At 36.9% G+C, this 18,042-nt stretch overlaps 3 protein-coding genes across 4 annotated transcripts; 1 reads left to right on the top strand and 2 right to left on the bottom strand.

Annotated features, from left to right (window-relative positions):
- Positions 1-880: 880 nt before the first annotated feature.
- ATIM (timeless family protein) lies at positions 881-9,151 on the bottom strand. 2 transcript variants are annotated; one of them, XM_086238002.1, is made up of 20 exons: positions 9,049-9,151; positions 8,780-8,932; positions 8,533-8,692; positions 7,904-8,222; positions 7,436-7,576; positions 7,165-7,354; positions 6,925-7,055; positions 6,029-6,247; positions 5,531-5,697; positions 5,078-5,156; positions 4,270-4,800; positions 3,814-4,184; positions 3,425-3,508; positions 3,231-3,335; positions 2,763-2,996; positions 2,443-2,511; positions 2,063-2,290; positions 1,799-1,906; positions 1,526-1,648; positions 881-1,365 (listed from the first exon to the last, which is right to left on the bottom strand). In XM_086238002.1, exons 1-20 carry the CDS (start codon positions 9,149-9,151, stop codon positions 1,080-1,082), a joined length of 3,801 nt encoding a protein of 1,266 aa, XP_086094128.1. In that variant the 3' UTR covers positions 881-1,079. The 2 variants fall into 2 exon arrangements, with proteins under 2 accessions (XP_086094128.1, XP_086094129.1); XM_086238003.1 differs by having other exon boundaries at positions 881-1,315; positions 1,545-1,648.
- A 426-nt stretch (positions 9,152-9,577) lies between these two features.
- On the top strand, positions 9,578-13,686 carry PKP-BETA1 (plastidic pyruvate kinase beta subunit 1). Its single transcript, XM_086235677.1, has 12 exons — positions 9,578-10,044; positions 10,340-10,627; positions 10,773-10,938; positions 11,018-11,152; positions 11,299-11,409; positions 11,516-11,604; positions 11,892-11,954; positions 12,053-12,228; positions 12,337-12,439; positions 12,531-12,679; positions 12,907-13,015; positions 13,317-13,686. The coding sequence occupies exons 1-12, from the start codon at positions 9,814-9,816 to the stop codon at positions 13,422-13,424; spliced, it is 1,728 nt and encodes a 575-aa protein (XP_086091803.1). The 5' UTR covers positions 9,578-9,813; the 3' UTR covers positions 13,425-13,686.
- Positions 13,687-14,022: 336 nt separating this feature from the next.
- On the bottom strand, positions 14,023-15,045 carry LOC147289315 (hevamine-A-like). The gene has a single exon (XM_086234775.1). It carries the CDS (start codon positions 14,999-15,001, stop codon positions 14,102-14,104), a length of 900 nt encoding a protein of 299 aa, XP_086090901.1. The 5' UTR covers positions 15,002-15,045; the 3' UTR covers positions 14,023-14,101.
- Between the last annotated feature and the right edge of the window lie 2,997 nt (positions 15,046-18,042).

Here is an 18,042-nt window from a genome sequence, read left to right as displayed (position 1 = left end):
GGTTTTTATGCTGAGTGGACTGCTGAAATACAATATGTTGATAGTTTTAGCAGAGCTTATGTATGGACGTACCATTTATTGGAAGTTTGACAACTTGTCATGGATGGGAAGAGGAAAGAACCTTTCAAATAATTTGTTTTAATACTTTTGCTATTACTACTACGAAAAGTGAAGAGCCATTTTTTCCTTTATAATTTTAAATGGCTCACAAAGTCACAGTACAGTATACTTTCAGCTAACAAGCACAACTTTAGTGGCAAACCTAAGAAAAGCGTTTCAGAACTTTTCCACGTACTTTCATTATATAAATTGAGTGTGGGTCGTTATATCGATTGTGGGGCAAGAATATTTTATCAAGATGAAAATACTTGATTTGATGTCTAGTTAATCACTGCTTAGAAAACTTGTAAACCAGTGAAAGTTGTTGACTCGAGGAAGAAAAATCTAAATTGCAGCTTAATCAAGGGTTGAGTTCCTAGAAAGGGTTGATTATATAATAATCTGCACAATAATTATGTGATCGGGTTTTTGTTTTTAAATTCCGGATTATCCAAAGATCGGGTTGAACTGTCAAAGAGGCAATTGTTTCTAACCCAATTTATAATGAGCGGTTTTGCCAAGGCGCGTGAAGACATCGTCCACGCTGCACCCAAGCCGCTTGTGCGTGCAGACACCAGACGGGCAGCACTTGAGATATGTAGTAGACATTTTAAGGAAAATCCAAACAAGTTGATATGCATTGGTAATTTGGTATATATAACTATAGACGCACGACAGCATGAATGTGATAATATGAATCTAAATTTCATCTGTGCATAGTTGTCCAACCTGTACAATCTTTTTTCCCATCCATGCATACTAAACATGTCCCTTACACAATCTACACTCATAGATCAATAACTTGCAAGCAAAATTTAAGACCCAATAATTCAATCAGAGAGATGCAATGACATATTATCATGCTATACATACATTAATCTCTGACCTGCAAGCCGGAATGAATAATGGTATAACAACTCCAGCAGAGACCAAGCCATCCTTCCATGCTCCAGCAGATTGAACCTGGCCATGCTGCCATCTCAGTCATCATCTTCATCCTCAAGTACCATCCTCAGCTTCCTTCTGTTTGCACCGCTCTTTGGAGATACACTATGAGCCACTTCATCCCCTGAATCTGCCAACTCAATGTCCATTTGTTGATCTTGCACATCCTCTAAATTTTTCACAGGTGTAACATCTAACAGATTACCACTGCCAGTGCCTGTGACTTCAGCTTCTGCGGTGCCATTCAAACTGACATGGTTGAGAGCAGCACCTTCATCAATTTCTGCAAGTCCCAACCCAGTCGATTGGTTGCTAACATCCCTGAGGAGAAATGTACATTAAGTTAACAAATACTAAAGATATTAAAGCTCCGATGAAGCAGATATCATTCTTTAGACAGTTATTAGTCAGACTTAACACTCCCAGACTTCAGTCTAAATTTTCTGAGTAAATCTACTATAGTTGAAAGATGTTCCATTACCGGCAAGATGATTTAACACCTTCCTCAACCTCATTTCTCAAAGCATTGCCGCTTACTGTTCCCTGAATTGAGATGGCTGTGAGGTTCTGGTCCTTTGACTTGGAAAGGGATCCCCTAGTTTTCCTATATCCAACAAAAAAATAAACAAATTAATTAAGAGAAATAGTTGCCTTGAGTCCTTGAAAATCAGAATTCTGTCTTAATCATTCTTCTTTCTCTTTCTTTTTTTTTTTTTTTTTTCTTTTGGAGGGGGTTGAGGGGGAAGAGATTTACTTGAGAACAGAGCATAAGATTTCATTATCAGAATCATCTTCTGACACTTTCCGTCCAGTAGTCTCTTCTGCTAACTCCTCATTGAATCTGCTATTATCCTTTTTGCCCCTAAAAGTTCAAAAAATATAGTCATGTTAAGTATTATCAAGTTTGACGTCTGCAGTGCAAATGCCCAAACATTGAAAACTAAGTTGAGAAACTAGTCATGGTGAAATAAAACTTAATAACCAAAAAATGGAACAAGCAATCATGAGCATATATAACCTGTTCATTAATGATAACAATGTTTCATCATCAGAGTCATGCACTTTGTTTGTATCAAAGTCATTAAGATCCTCATCCCTCAACTGCATCTGGGGTGCAGACCTCTTCTTCTGAGGAATATGTAAGCCAAGCTGCTTAAGCTTACGAGAAACTTGAGAAGCTGTGAAGTTGCCATCCCCGTCCATTGCATTTGCAATCATGTGGCTGCACCTTTTATGGTCTTTAAATCTGGGTAGTTCAAAGAAAGGTAATTTTTTCTTTAAGACTAAAGAAAAGAAATTAAATAAATGGATTCCAGCATCTATTTTTCTTCTTTAATTTCTTCAGCATCTATAAGTCGAAGGAGATCAAATCTAATATTTCTACCAAGTAACACTCACTGTTCATACAGAGCTCTAATACTAGCTTCCTGATCTTCATTGAAGGCACGGACTCTTTTTCTTGTGTGCCTATAAAAACATCAAGTTGAAATTAACTAACAGCAGGAGTAGTGAAGCAACAACATAAAACAGCAAGCATGAAAACCAATGGACAAAAATTATAGACTAAAGCGTACGTAATCTATAATATTCAAACATACATTTATTGATACCCATATATACAAATGCCTAGAAAACTAAAAAATTATATAGAAAAAAAAAAAACAAAAAGTATACAGTCTGTAATACTCAGAAGTTAACATTCATCTACAAATACTTACAAAGGCTGACTGTTTGATTCATGGTGAGTATTAGTTGTTCCCTCTACTCTTCCAACTCCATCAGTTTGACTAGGCTCAGTGGAAACAGATTCCTGAGTATGGCGCATCCTTTTCCTTCGTGCAACTTTCAAACCAAGCTGTTTAAGCTTGTTGGAAATTTGAGCTGGTGAAACTTTACCATCAGGATCAAGAACTTCCGCAATAAGATGACTACAAGTCTGGTCATCCTTGAACCTAAATTGGCCATATTTTTCAGGAAAGATTACAGTAAGCTGGATGAAAAATTAAGTAGGCCTACACAGCTAAAAACTAAAGCACAACTCAAAATTATGGTAAACACTGATCATGGCCAATATATATATTTTATGTTTCCGATGACAATAGATATACATATGGCATATTAAAGGCCCAAATAAGAAAAAGATAAAAGGTTTTTCAGAATGAAAAAGTTCAATCACAGCTCCATACTTCTCATACAGTTCCTTAATTTTCATCTCCAGTTCAGCCCCAATAACAAGTCTTTTCTTTTTTCTAGGAACCTTTCCGGCTTCATTTTCCATGGACTGGCCCACACTGAAACAGCCAAATGCACCAAGGTTATAAACATATGAAAATTTAAGTATAATATTAATCATTCAGAGTTGTAAGTATGAAGGACATACTTGTCATAATCTTTTTGCCCATCAATCTCATAATCTGAAATAAATGCAGCACCTCCCTTCACTTTGCCAAAATTTTCTTCATTACTGTACAAAAAGAAGGCATATTTCTTAACTCCTCTTGCAGTATCTTTAATCAGTAAGAGAATTCCCTTCTCATTTTTTTTGGCAACGGGGTATACCAGTGAAGTAAGAAACAAATCAACAAAAATAAACTTCACGACTATCCACTATCAAGCAAGGCCAGACAACCAAAGGGTGGTCTTAGACTCTACAGTAACTTGCTATAGAAAATTCATAAATATATCAATAATTTCACTTAGTATAAAACTGATACCATCACAAAGTAATGAAGACAAAGTGAACATTCAGGTTTCAGAAACATGTCTTACTTCTCATACCCACGCTCGTGAGAGATCACAACATCAGCTTCATCTTCACCAAGTGCATCAGCTATGTTTCTACTAGTCCATCCATTGTCCAGTGATGGACCAATTTCTTCATCCCCTAAAATATTTCCCCAGTTTCTAGTTTCTTTCTTCAAATGGCCAAGCTCATGCAATAAATATTCAGCATTAATGTAATGGCATTCTTTGCGAGTCTTCCAGAAGAGAACTTCCACAAAAAGTAGGGGTTGATTTTTCATTTTTTTTAGCATTTTTCTGACCAAATTTGTCAAAAAATCAACAATATTTTTATATGCCTTGCATGGACATGACTTCTGCTCAACTAGTATGTCATAGTATGTGGTGAGGAGTGATAACTGCAAAAAATTAACCATCAAAACATTAGATGAGAAAAGAAATGTAAATGGCTACTGAAAATGTGATTATGTTATTAAGCTTGACCTGATACAGCATTGGAGAGAGCTCCAGTTCATCACTGATCCTTCGCAAAATGCATACTATGTAGTGATTTGTACTGGTCAAATTACCCTTATAAAACTTTAGCAACCAACACAATTTCTGGATGATGTTGTTGTTTGCAAAAGCAGAAACCAAAGTTGAAACCTTAAAATCAACTTCATCAGTGGCAGCTACCTGCTCATCAGCAGAAGAATCACCTGTGCTATAACAAAGATCACCATTGGCATAGCCAGAATTTTTGCAATCTATCTGTTCCAGACTGCCTTGGAGGTTTTCTGTCTCGAACAAAGATATTTTGCATTCATCAGGCTGAGCAGGGATAATGATATCTTTTATCCCATCAGAACTTGTATTTAGGCTTCTGTTCTCTGTCACACTCATATCTGTTGATTGCTCACTATTGGAGATGCCAATCTCTTTTTGAATGGTAGCATGTTCTCCTAAGGGTTCATTTTCTGTTTCCTTCTTACTCAACATTCTCTTCTTCCTCCCCTTCCTTGATTTTCTAGAAACCTTAACCACAAAAAATAAAACATGGTTTTAGTAAGGATACTCTTATTACTAGAGATCATGCATATACATATGCTTTGACCAATAATCCCAATTAGAAAAATGCGGCAGACTGGCTGGCTCTAACTAAGGCCACTTTGAACAAAATATGTCTCTATTTTATGGCGGTGCCTGTCCAACTAATGTAAAGCATAATACCAAAATCCCTCACTTAAAAAATAAAATTCAATTAGTACAAAACCAAAAACCTTCCCCATCCAAAATTATCAATGCAACATACCCTCAAAGTTCCACATGCTTGAAGTTTTTCCATGAGCTGTAAAACTTTATAAACCATCTCCACAAGATCTGCAAGATCACTGATAAGGAACACTTGTGAACATGGTAACAAGATAAAGACATACAAACAAGGAAAGAAATGTAATTAGTTTTAGAACTTCCTTTCAATCAAGGCCAAAATGGATATTAAATCTTTTTTCCCTGGTATGTATTTTACCAATAGTATGTTAATGTTAAGGAGAAGTGTTGCTTGATGATCAGTTAACATGATGCCCTGCAGAAGGCTGAATCATCTCCCTTTTCTGAAGATTGCATTACTAAAATAATGACAAACAACTTTGACAATATTCCTATAATTGATTCTCTTCCAAATTTTCATTATAACTCTGATAATGGATTATGCTAAGAGAGAGAACCTCTCCACAGCATCTGAAAGATGAAAAAAAAAATTCACCTTCTGGGTTGTTTGTGAGTGTCAAATGATTTGAGCAAATTTAAGAGGAATTGAGTCATCCCCTCATCAGTCTGATCATAAAACAACTTGTACAGAAGTATGCGAACTGTTTGAGGCTCCTTGGTGTCTTCTGGCAATAACTTAAGCACCAAATCTAGCATGCGAATCTGAAAGCAAGAGAAACTGGTTAAGAAATGTGAAGAACTTAAGGCCATAATTATTAATACAGTTCTAGTCTTGACTTCAAATGTGAAGAACTTGCATAGAAGCATAGATTCACTGTTGTCAATCATGTGAAATCAATGCATATTTACCAAGATTTTTTATTTTGGGTCAGATATTTACCAAGATGTCTATGCATTTAATGTGCAGGCACATATGACTTAGGCAACCAGATAGTGTTACTGATTTGTAATTTGTATATTAACGAAGCATTCATTTATTAACATAAGCAAATAATGCACTAAAAACACCAAACTCGTGAAAGAGTGTGATCACCATATTTTTCATAAGAGAACCAGCTGCAGACAGAAACTTGTAGTCATGTGTTTCCTTCAACCCATCAAATGCATAACGCCACTTTGAAATGACTAGTCGGAACATCGACTCATTCATTGATGCCGCAATGGGTCCACATATATCACCTCTAAAGAATGTGCTATCAGTACTTTTATGGGTGGGAACTTCACTTGTGTCTGATTCTGCTCCCATGCTTGGCTGTTAAAGCATAGAAGATTCAGATGAACAATTAAAATTCTCCAAACAAGAAAAGACACTTTTACTAATAATCAGCTGACAACAATAAGTATGACACACAAGTAATATAGAAGCAAAACAGAATTATTTACAATTCATTGGATGTGTAAGTCCCTAACCAAAGCCTAGCAATTTGGTTTTCCTCATCGTGCAGATCACAGAATAGGTTTAACTCTTAAAATTTGGCATAGATGGGCAAAACCATTATTGAGGAAATAAATCATATATGAAATGATGGAATAAAATAAGGATTCAGTGACCTACATAAAGGAAGAATTCAATCAATGGAGGCAAGGAATAAAGATAACATAAATTCATGTGTTCCCTCAGGCTAAAGTTCAAGGCATTAGGGCTACAAAAACCATTCCATACCATGAAAGTCTTTTGTGTTATATGTTCTTTGAACAATATCAACAAAATTAAAAATGCATGCATTTATACATGGGCCATAAGCATCCATAATGAATTCTAAAAAAGTTTGTAAATCTAGAAGCCTTGTGATTCCAAACAAGACCATAACAACATTAGAAAAGATTATGTACCAATGAAAACCAATTAACACAAAAGCCATGTCCATTTAGAAAACAACTAGAATATTTAGGAAAATAAAAATAGTTATCTCAGATATCATATCTCACCTTTGAAATTGAAAACTTGTGATATTGGAAAGAAGTAACAAACTGAGCAACCTGAAAGAAGACATTGACATCACTCTTCTGAATTGTGTGGTGTTCCTTTTCAATATCCTCACGAATTGACTGCATCAGATCTGATACACATGTGGATTACTTTGTAATTATGCAATCTCATGATAATGAAACATCAAAGAAAACCAATTACACAAATGTAAAAGAGAACCCAACAAAGAAAAGACATACCATTGTAACCCCCTGATAGAAACTGGTTCACAAAATCATGAAGCAGTTCCAAAATCTTATCCTTTGTTGGAGGTAATCTCCCATGATCCCAAGCAATCGTTTTTACTGGACCCCGACAATTAAGTGGTTTAAGTAGGGTATTACAAGAAGCAGAGGTAGGTCTTCCCTTGAAAACTGCCTTAGAACCATCCTGCCAAGGAAATCCCACTGGCATTAGAGAAAGATTTAATAGAAACCCTCGCCAGTATCAACCCATAGTGAAACTCCCTACCATTGTAAGTCGGGTAAATGTTCCACCAAAATGTGAATGACGACTCACGTTGTGTAGTCTAGAAATTTTTTTTTTCTCTTCTTCTTCTTCCTCCATAATAGACTTGAGACTATGTACCGAATCTATGGTGTCTTCATCCACCTAATAAATGCATGTTATCAGTAGACTATCAGAAAACAAATTTTAACCTACTGTGTAACTATATGAAAGATCACATCAGCGGACAAACAATTCAAGGCTCATAAGTTAATATAAAAAGGATAATAGTTTCCATGTTGCACTAGTGTCATCAAAACGAAAATAAAACCTACTTCCAGTGGCTCTATCTATGTCTCGTATCAAAGCTTCTTATTTGAGCCTTAAATTTAATTTCCCCCATCATATTTATTTACATTTTTTTTTTTGCTAGCTTCACATAAATTATATTTCTACAAGAAAAATGTCCGAAAGAGATGAAGGGAAACCAACCTTAGGACTTTTTGAACGTGACCTTGCAATCAACTCTGGCTCTTGACCCATAAATATGTAATGAAAAATTTCCAATAAAAGCAAGTTATCATGACAGAGATAGCTACCGGAATCACCGATATGCTGGGTTATGACTAAAACTAAGTCCATCACATTCTCATGAAACAAAAGTTCCAGAAATCTATCTCTGAGTGATACAAAGTGACTGGCAGTTCCCCTAGCCTTCTGCTCCAGTGAAATTTCTTGAATGGCTAAAATGTTTCGGAATAAAGTAAGTACCAGCTGCACCAATTTCCAGTCATCCTCTGTGAACGCATCACTGTCTAGCATAGAATTAGTCAGGAAACCAATGACACATGATTGATTAACCATAATATCAACACAAACCTTACTTGTAACGGAAAACAATTTGGTAGCTTGGCAACAATTTCAATTTACACAAGTATTCAAAGGAATTTGGACATACGAAAAAGCAAAAGAAACCATGAGTGAAGTTTAGTTGCTTTTGAAACTTAAGAAAACAAATGAAATTCATTTCACCCTTTTTTGTTACAGTAAAGGAAATGTCCCACCTATACTAGAAATGAAGTATTATCATCATCAAATGAAATAAAGTAATTTCCCCTCACCGTTCCAAATTTTCTAGTGGGCTTTCCAGAAGCGATACTATAACTGCAACAATGTCACTGCACGTAATTGAAGTCTTCAACTGCCATAGATACTCTAGTTGTTGTAAAATGTCGTTTGATGAAGGCTCGATTGGCATAGTTAGGAACACCAGAACCTTCACTGCAAATTCAAAACAATGAATAATTATACTAATCATTTGGCAGTACTTTTTCAAAAACATGTGGTGAATATATAAAAAGAACTAACCTGCATTCAAAACCAAGTTACGATCATCCTGGCAGTGTTCAATAATAGGGATCAAATCCTTAGATACAATATTCCATTTGCATACTTGCTTAAACACATCTCGATTCTGCGGGTCATCGCGCCTCAAAAACCTCAACAAATCCTTCAAATTATCTGTCAATATATAATAGAAAAGAAAAATCAATATTTCTCATGGTTTCGTTATCATTCCAATTCAGAAATTTTCTTGGCAACCAAACGGAGAGTTCTCGAAGGAATAGGTAATGTACCTAAGCAGTAGTCGTCCTTTAAGTACCCAACGATGTTGCCTTTCTTATCCTCGTCGACAACTCCAAGACTGGAGCAGATCACCGATAAGCCTTGCATGTCCATCTTCTTGGTAACGTTGTGGTTTTCAAATTGGGGTTCAAGAGTTTGGGATTTCTGGAAAGAATGAGGGATAGGGATTTGGAGAGAGCGATCAGATCTCGGGAGAGAGAGGGTTTAATGTTGGGGCAGTGGTGGCGCCAATTTAGATGTGAATTTCCCGCGCTCTTCAGTGCTGGGTTCAGGCCCAAGCTTTTATAGCCGTTATGCCGATTCAGATCAACTTTTTCTTTTAAATGGAATAAGGCCCAAAATACAAAATAACTGACCCAAAACGTTTTTGGGCCTCGCACTCCTAGTAGTGAGTGCATATGGAATTTCTGAAAATTATTTGCAAACCAATCCAATTGCAATGTGTCGACCATGCGAGTGACCCAACACCGATTCCCTTGACAAGCACTCGCATTTCGTGCGAAGATCTCCGCTTGCTTTGAATAAAGTTAGCAACTTAGCGCTACACTATATTTCTTCGATACGACCAAAGCAAAGCCCTGCTGCCAAACTCTCCCTCACTCTTTTGTCTCCTCAAAACCTCCGCCAAAATTAGCGGCGACGTCTACAACCCTCCATATTTAGATTACACCGCACGCTTTTAAACCCTCGCAACTCACAATCTCCCTCTCTCTAAAACTTTGCATTTCAAGACCTCTATCTCTCTCAAACAAACAATGGCTCAGGTGGTGGCTATGCGAACGATTCAGAGCTCGATCCTGTGTCCTAGCTCTGGATCCGTACAAGGCCGAGTCGAGAAGCTGAAGCCTCCGGGCTTCGCTTCGAGAGTACTGGCTTCTGAGGAAAAGAAGAGCTGGAAAGCGTTTGGCAATAGGAGGTCTGAGATCACAGCAAAGCGGCCCTTACAGACTGAGGTCGTTCCGGTGTCACCTGAGGACTTACCGAAGGTTCGTGCTACTTCAGCCTCTTTTTTGTTTTGTTTTGTTTGGTTTGATTTGTTTGGTTGCTGAGAAATTGTAGGAAATCAGAAGGAAAGCATTTTGTTTGTCTTCTATGTATTATTTTTCATTTGTGGTGTTGAAAGCCAATGAAAAGTGAATTTTTGTTTTTGAATGTTAAATTGATGGTAGATAAGCTGACTGCTAGGTGTTTTTGCTTGTTTGAGTACAGTGAGGCTGCTTTTGGTTCTAAATACAACTTAGAATGTCTCCTTACTATATTTGAAGTTGTGTTCTTGATCAGATAGAGGAGCATTTTCAGCACTTACGGGCAATTCAACAATATGATGACAAATCCGTGGGTATGTGGTCAAAGCCAACAGTCAAACGTAAGACAAAGATTGTTTGCACAATTGGTCCTTCCACCAACACACGTGAAATGATCTGGAAGTTGGCTGAGAATGGAATGAATGTTGCTCGACTTAACATGTCTCACGGAGATCATGCATCTCATCAGAAAGTTATTGACTTGGTTAAAGAATATAATGCGCAATCCAAAGACAATGTCATTGCAATCATGCTTGATACCAAGGTAAAGTTTCCCCTATTGTTTTCATTATTCCTTCTATATTAAATCATTACACTAAATTAACTAAGTCAGCAAATTGTTCCCCCATCTTGGGTATATTTGGAATATGTCCGGGTTATTCAATTGATGATGTGTTCTTCTGTATCAGGGTCCTGAGGTTAGGAGTGGTGACCTGCCTCAGCCAATCAATTTGGCAAGTGGACAGGAATTTACTTTTACGATTCGTAGAGGGGTTGGCACAGCAGATTGTGTTAGTGTGAACTATGATGATTTTGTTAATGATGTAGAAGTCGGTGACATGCTTCTGGTTGATGGTATGCAAATTTTACATGTATTTTAAACAGTGAATTTATTATTATATATTTGCACACTGACCCTTGATTTGTACTGTAGGTGGTATGATGTCATTTCTGGTGAAATCCAAGACAGCAGATTCAGTGACATGTGAAGTTGTTGATGGAGGGGAGCTTAAGTCTAGGCGACATTTGAATGTGCGAGGGAAGAGCGCAACATTGCCTTCCATCACTGGTTGGGTTTCTAAATTATTGATTATGTCCTTTTTAGTTCTCTTGTTATGCTTTTTTTATTTTCTTTATAAATTTTTTAAATTAAAGGTGCTGCTGGAGTTATCTATTTTGCTAATGGACTTAATTGTTTAAACTAATTTGTTGCAGAGAAAGACTGGGAAGATATTAAATTTGGAGTGGATAATAAAGTTGACTTCTATGCAGTTTCGTTTGTTAAAGATGCACAAGTTGTTCATGAATTGAAGAATTATCTGCAAAGTAACTGTCCAAATATTATTATCTTACATTCAGAAAATACATTTGAATACCATGTTTTTTACTTAAAGCTTACAAATAATTGTATTTTCTCCTTTTAATATTGCAGGCTATGGTGCAGATATACATGTTATTGTAAAAATAGAAAGTGCAGACTCTATACCAAATTTGCATTCCATTATCACAGCATCCGATGGGGTGATTTTCTGAATCAATGAATATAAACTTGCTGCTCAATCAATGATTTGCATGCTCTTATCCTGATTATTTGTTTATTAAAAACAAATTATAGATAAAATCAATAAATTTCAATAGCCTTTTCTTTTAATATACAGTAAATTACATTAAAACTTATTTGAGCAACAAAATAATATATAATAAACATATTCTACAAATAAAAAACTTAATATATTTATATATTAATCAATTAATTAATGAATTTTAAACTTACCTGATTAAACCAACACATGCTTATCTTATTTTAGGCAATGGTTGCAAGAGGAGATCTTGGTGCAGAGCTCCCCGTTGAAGAGGTTCCACTTCTGCAGGTAGTTAACGACAAACACATGTTAAACAGGGTTGATTTTAACATTTAGTTGAGTCAATTTATTACATTCTCAACTTCGCTTTTTATTTCAAAATGCAGGAAGAGATAATCAGGTTATGCCGCAGCATGGGGAAGGCTGTTATTGTGGCAACAAATATGCTGGAAAGCATGATTGTTCACCCAACCCCAACCAGAGCTGAGGTATCAGACATTGCAATTGCTGTTCGAGAGGGTGCTGATGCCGTTATGCTTTCTGGAGAAACTGCTCATGGAAAGTAAGTTGTTGTGCATGTCAGAATTATGCAATAGCAACCAGTTTTGGACTATACTGTAATCATTTAGATCGTAGCATATTTTAACAAAGTGATTTCATATTCATGTAGGTTTCCACTGAAAGCCGTGAAAGTTATGCACACTGTTGCACTTCGGACAGAGGCAACCATCTTAGGTGGTGAAATGCCAGCTAATCTTGGTAAAGCTTTCAAGGTTAGGGAACATATATGCTGTCATCTGAACTTTTTTATTTTCCCTTATGATTGTTGGAACTGAAGCTGATTCAAAGTCTTGATTTCTGCAGAACCATATGAGTGAGATGTTTGCTTACCATGCAACCATGATGTCCAATACTCTTGGTACCTCAATTGTTGTCTTTACCAGAACTGGTTTTATGGCTATTTTATTGAGCCATTATCGTCCTTCTGGGACTGTATTTGCCTTTACAAATGAGTGAGTTTTCATGTTATTTGTCGCACAGGCATTATTTGTGATACTGTTACTAGAGTTTTCTTTGAGCATAACTTTGCCCTTGATAGATTTTCCTCCCCCCTTACATGCATGTTGATATATTTTTTATGTTAATTTGTTACTATCAGTTAAAAATGTGATGTAGATTCTATTCACTAGCAATATGAATTTTATTATTTGACTGATCAAATACTTGGATCACCGTGCAGTAAGAGGATACAACAGAGACTAGCTTTGTATCAAGGTGTATGTCCCATATTCATGGAGTTCTCAGATGAGGCTGAAAAGACCTTCACTAATGCCTTGACTGTGCTGCAGGTGAGGTTTTGCTGGATATTTCTTTAATATAATTTGAGATGAAGCGATTTAAATTGGCATTTGTTTATATAATGTTTTCAAGTTGGTCATGTTTATATTGGGTGTCTTTTCCTTGAAGGGTCCATTCTTGGATCTACCTTGGCAGGGTCCGAATTTTCCTTTATTTTTGCTTATAGGACATATTTTTGCTGTAGTTTTGGACTACCCAGCAATGTCAACCATTTGAAAGCCCTTGTCAAATGGATTTATAGTTAACCATTTGATCATGTCTCATTGATAATGTATGGTATATCTTATACAGACGCAAGGGTTGGTGAAGGAAGGCGAAGAGGTAGCACTTGTTCAGAGTGGCAGACAACCCATTTGGCGGCTCCAGTCTACTCACAATATTCAAGTGCGGAAAGTTTAAATGCAATTCGAGATGGGAGAGCTCGCATAACTTAGTTTATCTGCCCTTTGCCGCACCATAATATCAAATGGTTAATAGGGTTTTTGTTGTACTTCCAGTGGAATTGACGTGATTTCTTCTTGCTTCGTTTTTTTCAGTCTGTCTTCTATGCTATTTTTGTACTACGATTTTTTCCCCTTTTAATTAATTTGTATGTTTTAACGTTTTATAACTTGTTATTATAAATTTGGCAGTCCAAATGAAACGTAGAGCTTTACTAATCTGTCCGATTCCTTGCTGGTAAGAACTAGTTGCCAACTTGGCGTCATGGTGTCTCAATTTTAAAATAGGGGTTGGAATTCTAACTCTATTTCTTAATGTTATCTTGGTGATAACTTGAAATGGTTGGACTTGAGCTGGACCAATGAATTAAGTAGACCTTTCTTATTTATAATGAAAGTCGAACAAAATGTCCACTGGTGTCTTCACCTGAATTACCAACCCCATAATTCATCGAACCCTAAGGTCCCTAACTAGTGAAATTCCAACATTCCTAATTCCACCAATAATCATAAACAATCATTGACTTTTGACCATGAACAGTAATCAAGTCCACAAGTATCTTGAAAGGATAACGATGTCCGATTTATTTATTATTATTATTTGGAATTTACCAAAGCATGGAACTACAAGGAAAGTCATACACTTTGGATAATGGAGGAACTATAGCCATTTTTATCATCATAATACTTGGACCATAACATCACACCTCCATACTTTGATGACTTCTTTATCACCGGAAGGATCTGAGAATTCAGCACCGTAGCCGGAACATACCCGCTTCCAGCCGCCGCAGGAGCCGCCGGCAACCCCAAAAGTATCTGCCCTGCATTTATTGATGTAGTCCATGTATTCCAAGACTTAATAAGGTTATCAGTATTACCTGAACTATATTGGCATGGAGGATTGTTGTAGAACTGTACCCAAACATAGTCGAAAAGCCCTGTATTAAGGGCACCCCCAAGAAACTTATCAGGAAATGGGCATTGAGGAGCTGCAGCTAAATACACAGTTTTGCCATATGCCTTGAGGGCACGTGCAAGGTTATCCCAATATTGAGTTGAGCCAAGCTCTATGTCAAAATCTACACCATCCAAAACGGCATCACCTAATGGCCGTGAAGCTGATTTCCCACCCAAGAAATTGTTCCACAAATAGTCTGCTACATTTTTAGCATCAGCAGCAGAAGCTAGAGAGTAGCTTCCAACCCCACCTCCAATGGAGAGCAACACCTTGATACCTCTGCTTTGGCAACTTCTGATGCCATTGCTGACAATTTTGCAACCATTGGATGCTGGGTTGCAGTGGCCTGCGAGGTTGATTTCTGGGGTTCTGCCATTGCCAAACTTGTTGAGGAAGGCTATGTTTACGTACTTGTACCTTCCTGTGGCACATGTTTCGGCTAGAGTACCTTCATTCCCGTTTTGCCCCCAGTAGATGGCAATGCCACTGGCGTCACAGACTTTGATTAGAACCAGTGCTGGAATGACGACAAGGAGTACAAGTACTGAGCCTTGGGGATTAATAATTGTAGCCATTTTTTCTACAGATCGATATCAATACAGGACTAGTGTTTTTGTGCTTTTTTGTTATTAAGACTCATCCAGCGGTTGCTCCTTTTATAAGGGTTGGAGTGCTCACGGACTTGAAAATTCGACCAATCACAAGGTTTGCCTCACATTCCGTTCACCTATAATATAAAGACAAGATTAAAGCTGGTCCACTATGTACACTATTTCGGAGAAATTCTTTGTTTTGTGTTAACTGGAATAGGTTTTACTTTGGGAGCTAATTTGAGTGCTCTACTGCTCTTTAATTAGGCCGTCTTGCATATATATAGATATATATATATATACAGGCTCCTTCTGTTGAGGTATACCTCAATTTATTTATGTTGAGGTATACCCTATTAGGGCCCACACGAGTCGTTTTGTGTCGATCCGAACCGTTCAATTTTTACATCTCCGTAGATAGATCATCCTTGCAAAAAATTAGCCAAATCGGAAATCATTTGCCTATCTAATTTTGATCAAATAAATGGACGAACCAAATATTTTCGATGAAACCGTCCATTTGTTTTATCAAAGTTAGATAGGCAAATGATTTCCGATTTGGCTAATTTTTTGCAAAGATGATCTATCAATGAAGATGATCCTTGCGAATGGTTCGGATCGACACAAAACGACTTGTGTGGGCCACAACAAGATCATACCTCAACATAAATAAGTTGAGGTATACCTCAACAGAAGGAACCTGTATATATATATATAAAAAGAGAAAAAAAGGCGTTCTTGATTTACTTTTGCTCTAAAATATTGCTCCATCACAAAGGCAATAGCCAATAGTTGTTCGAGCATAACTTTGTTTGGTACATTAGGGGGCCAAAGGCCCAACACAAATAAACGAACCTAACACAACGTGGGGAAAAGCAAGTACAACATCTGCAAGCCCAAATCAACGCTGAGCCCAAAACTAGCTAAACCCTCAGCCACCCTTAGGGGTGGGCATCAACCCGTCCGACCCGCGACTCCAACCCCACCGCCGGCCGTTTAGCCTCAAGCCGACCCACCCCGATAGAGGCGGTTCGGATGGCGGGTTCCGTCCTCTACCGCCCGCCGAAGCCGAGCCGAGCCACGAGAGAGAGTGACAAGCGAGAGACAGAGAGTTGCAGGAGAGGGTGAGTTGCAGGAGGTTTGAACTTAGGGAAACCTCTCTCTTCTCTCTTCTCTTTTCTCCCTTCTCTCCTCTCTTCTCCTCAGTCTTCTCCTCTTTCTCGGCCAAGCCGTTTCCGACTACTTCCAACTCGTCCCCAACAAAGACCCGAGCAGACTCTCACCGACCCGTTTAGTCGAAGATGGGTTGGGCTCCAAGCCGACCGACCTGCCCGATGCTCAGGCCTAGCCATCCCATTCCATTCCTTATACGCATGTCCCATATACATGTATATGGACCTCTCAAATGACTCATTAAAATGCCTTAACTATGCTGCAGGTGAGGTTTTGCTGGACATTTCTTAAATATACATTGACACGAAGTTATTTATTTTGGGTAGTTGTTACTTGTTAGGGTATGGTAATGTAGTTGTTACTTGTTAGGGTAGCTCAATTAGAAAAATCGTTAAATTGTCCTTCTACACTCAAGTTGGATCATCTTTTCTTAATAATAATAATAAATAAAAAAATGACATTATTTATATGATGTTTTCAAGTTGACCATATTTATATTGGGTGCCTTTCCTTGAAGGGTACCATTTCTTGGAAATCTTGCTCTATTTATTAATGTTAATATGTTATTATTATATATCTAGCTTGGATTCTTGATGATCATCTGTAATGGTGGGGACTGGAACAGGACAAATGGTCTATCGAAGTAAACCTTTTTTTAGTTATTGATAATGAAAGTCAAATAAACATTGTCCAGCAGAATGCCCTACCCCGTCCAGCATTCATAATTACACCAATGATTATAAACAAATTACATTAATTGACTCTCCTAAACAATAACAAATTCACAAAATAAATTTTTGGAACAATAACGATATCCAATCAAAACACCCAAATTATAGGGATAAAATGATCACTTCTGGATCCCCTTTATTTATAGTGCCTAATTTTAAACACTCTACTCACCAAAAAAATTTGTCTAAACCCCCACCCATCTAGAAACTCTTTCAAAACCCCCTAAAACTTATAATTCTAAATTACCCTTCTGACGCGCGCTGACGCATACTGACACATGCTGACGTCACTGTAACTATATTTTGGTGAAACTGTTTTTTTTTTTTTTTTTTTTTTGAATTGAAGTTTTTGCTAAAACTCAATATTTCACTAAAACTAAAATCAAACACTGAAATTGAATTTCATTACACTAAAACTGAATTTCAAAAATTCAGTTACACTGAAACTGAATTTCAAAAATTTTCAAGAATTCAATTACACTGAAATTGAATTTCAGAAATTCAGTTACACTAAATTGAAGAATTCAGTTATGAATTCACTTACTGAAACTGAATAAAGTGATGAAATAATTACACCTCGACTAAAATGCAATTACACCTTAATTAAAAAACAATTACACATTTACTAAAACAATTACACTTCACTAAAACAGTTACACCTTTACTGAATTCTGTTTCACTAAAAAGAACACAGCAACCTTATCAAAAAAAAACCAACAATACAATAAGTCATTGAGATGAGAGGAGTAGCCAACAATACAACGTCGTCCGATCACCTCACGCGCGACGAGTACACGACAGTCGCCACTGCCTCGATCTGTTTCTACCTGCAAATTTGATTCATCATATTTCATAACCATAATTTCATTCAAAGTTCATTTAAAACTCATGTTTCACGAACTGAAACTGTTTCAAGAACTGAAACTGTTTTACGAACTGAAACTGTTTATCAATAAATTAAGTAAATTTGTATATACTTATAAATCAATTAAAAAACCCACATTTCTATCCGATTAACATAATTAAGCTAGAACTGAATTTGGGGTGAAACTGAATTTTCAGAAAGTAAAACTAAATTTTCTAGAACTGAAACTGAATTTACACAGTTACACTAATTAAGCT

This window comes from Dryas octopetala, chromosome 3 (assembly GCF_963921425.1).
Source record: "Dryas octopetala chromosome 3, drDryOcto1.1, whole genome shotgun sequence".
Lineage (NCBI taxonomy): Eukaryota > Viridiplantae > Streptophyta > Magnoliopsida > Rosales > Rosaceae > Dryas > Dryas octopetala.
Note: the sequence above shows the minus strand (reverse complement) of the source record. Positions and strands in the feature narration are given on the sequence as shown.

Excerpts from the sequence above, each read along its gene's own strand:
- ATIM (XM_086238002.1), bottom strand. The coding sequence starts at position 9,151 with ATGGACATGCAAGGCTTATCGGTGATCTGCTCCAGTCTTGGAGTTGTC. Across the intron at positions 5,157-5,530 it reads ACTCACAAACAACCCAGAAG|TGATCTTGCAGATCTTGTGG; the intron begins GTGAATTTTTTT and ends GTTCCTTATCAG. Across the intron at positions 1,907-2,062 it reads TTGTTATCATTAATGAACAG|GGGCAAAAAGGATAATAGCA; the intron begins GTTATATATGCT and ends TTGAACTTTTAG.
- LOC147289315 (XM_086234775.1), bottom strand. The coding sequence starts at position 15,001 with ATGGCTACAATTATTAATCCCCAAGGCTCAGTACTTGTACTCCTTGTC.
- PKP-BETA1 (XM_086235677.1), top strand. The coding sequence starts at position 9,814 with ATGGCTCAGGTGGTGGCTATGCGAACGATTCAGAGCTCGATCCTGTGT. Across the intron at positions 11,153-11,298 it reads AACATTGCCTTCCATCACTG|AGAAAGACTGGGAAGATATT; the intron begins GTTGGGTTTCTA and ends AATTTGTTGCAG. Across the intron at positions 11,955-12,052 it reads AAGAGGTTCCACTTCTGCAG|GAAGAGATAATCAGGTTATG; the intron begins GTAGTTAACGAC and ends TTCAAAATGCAG.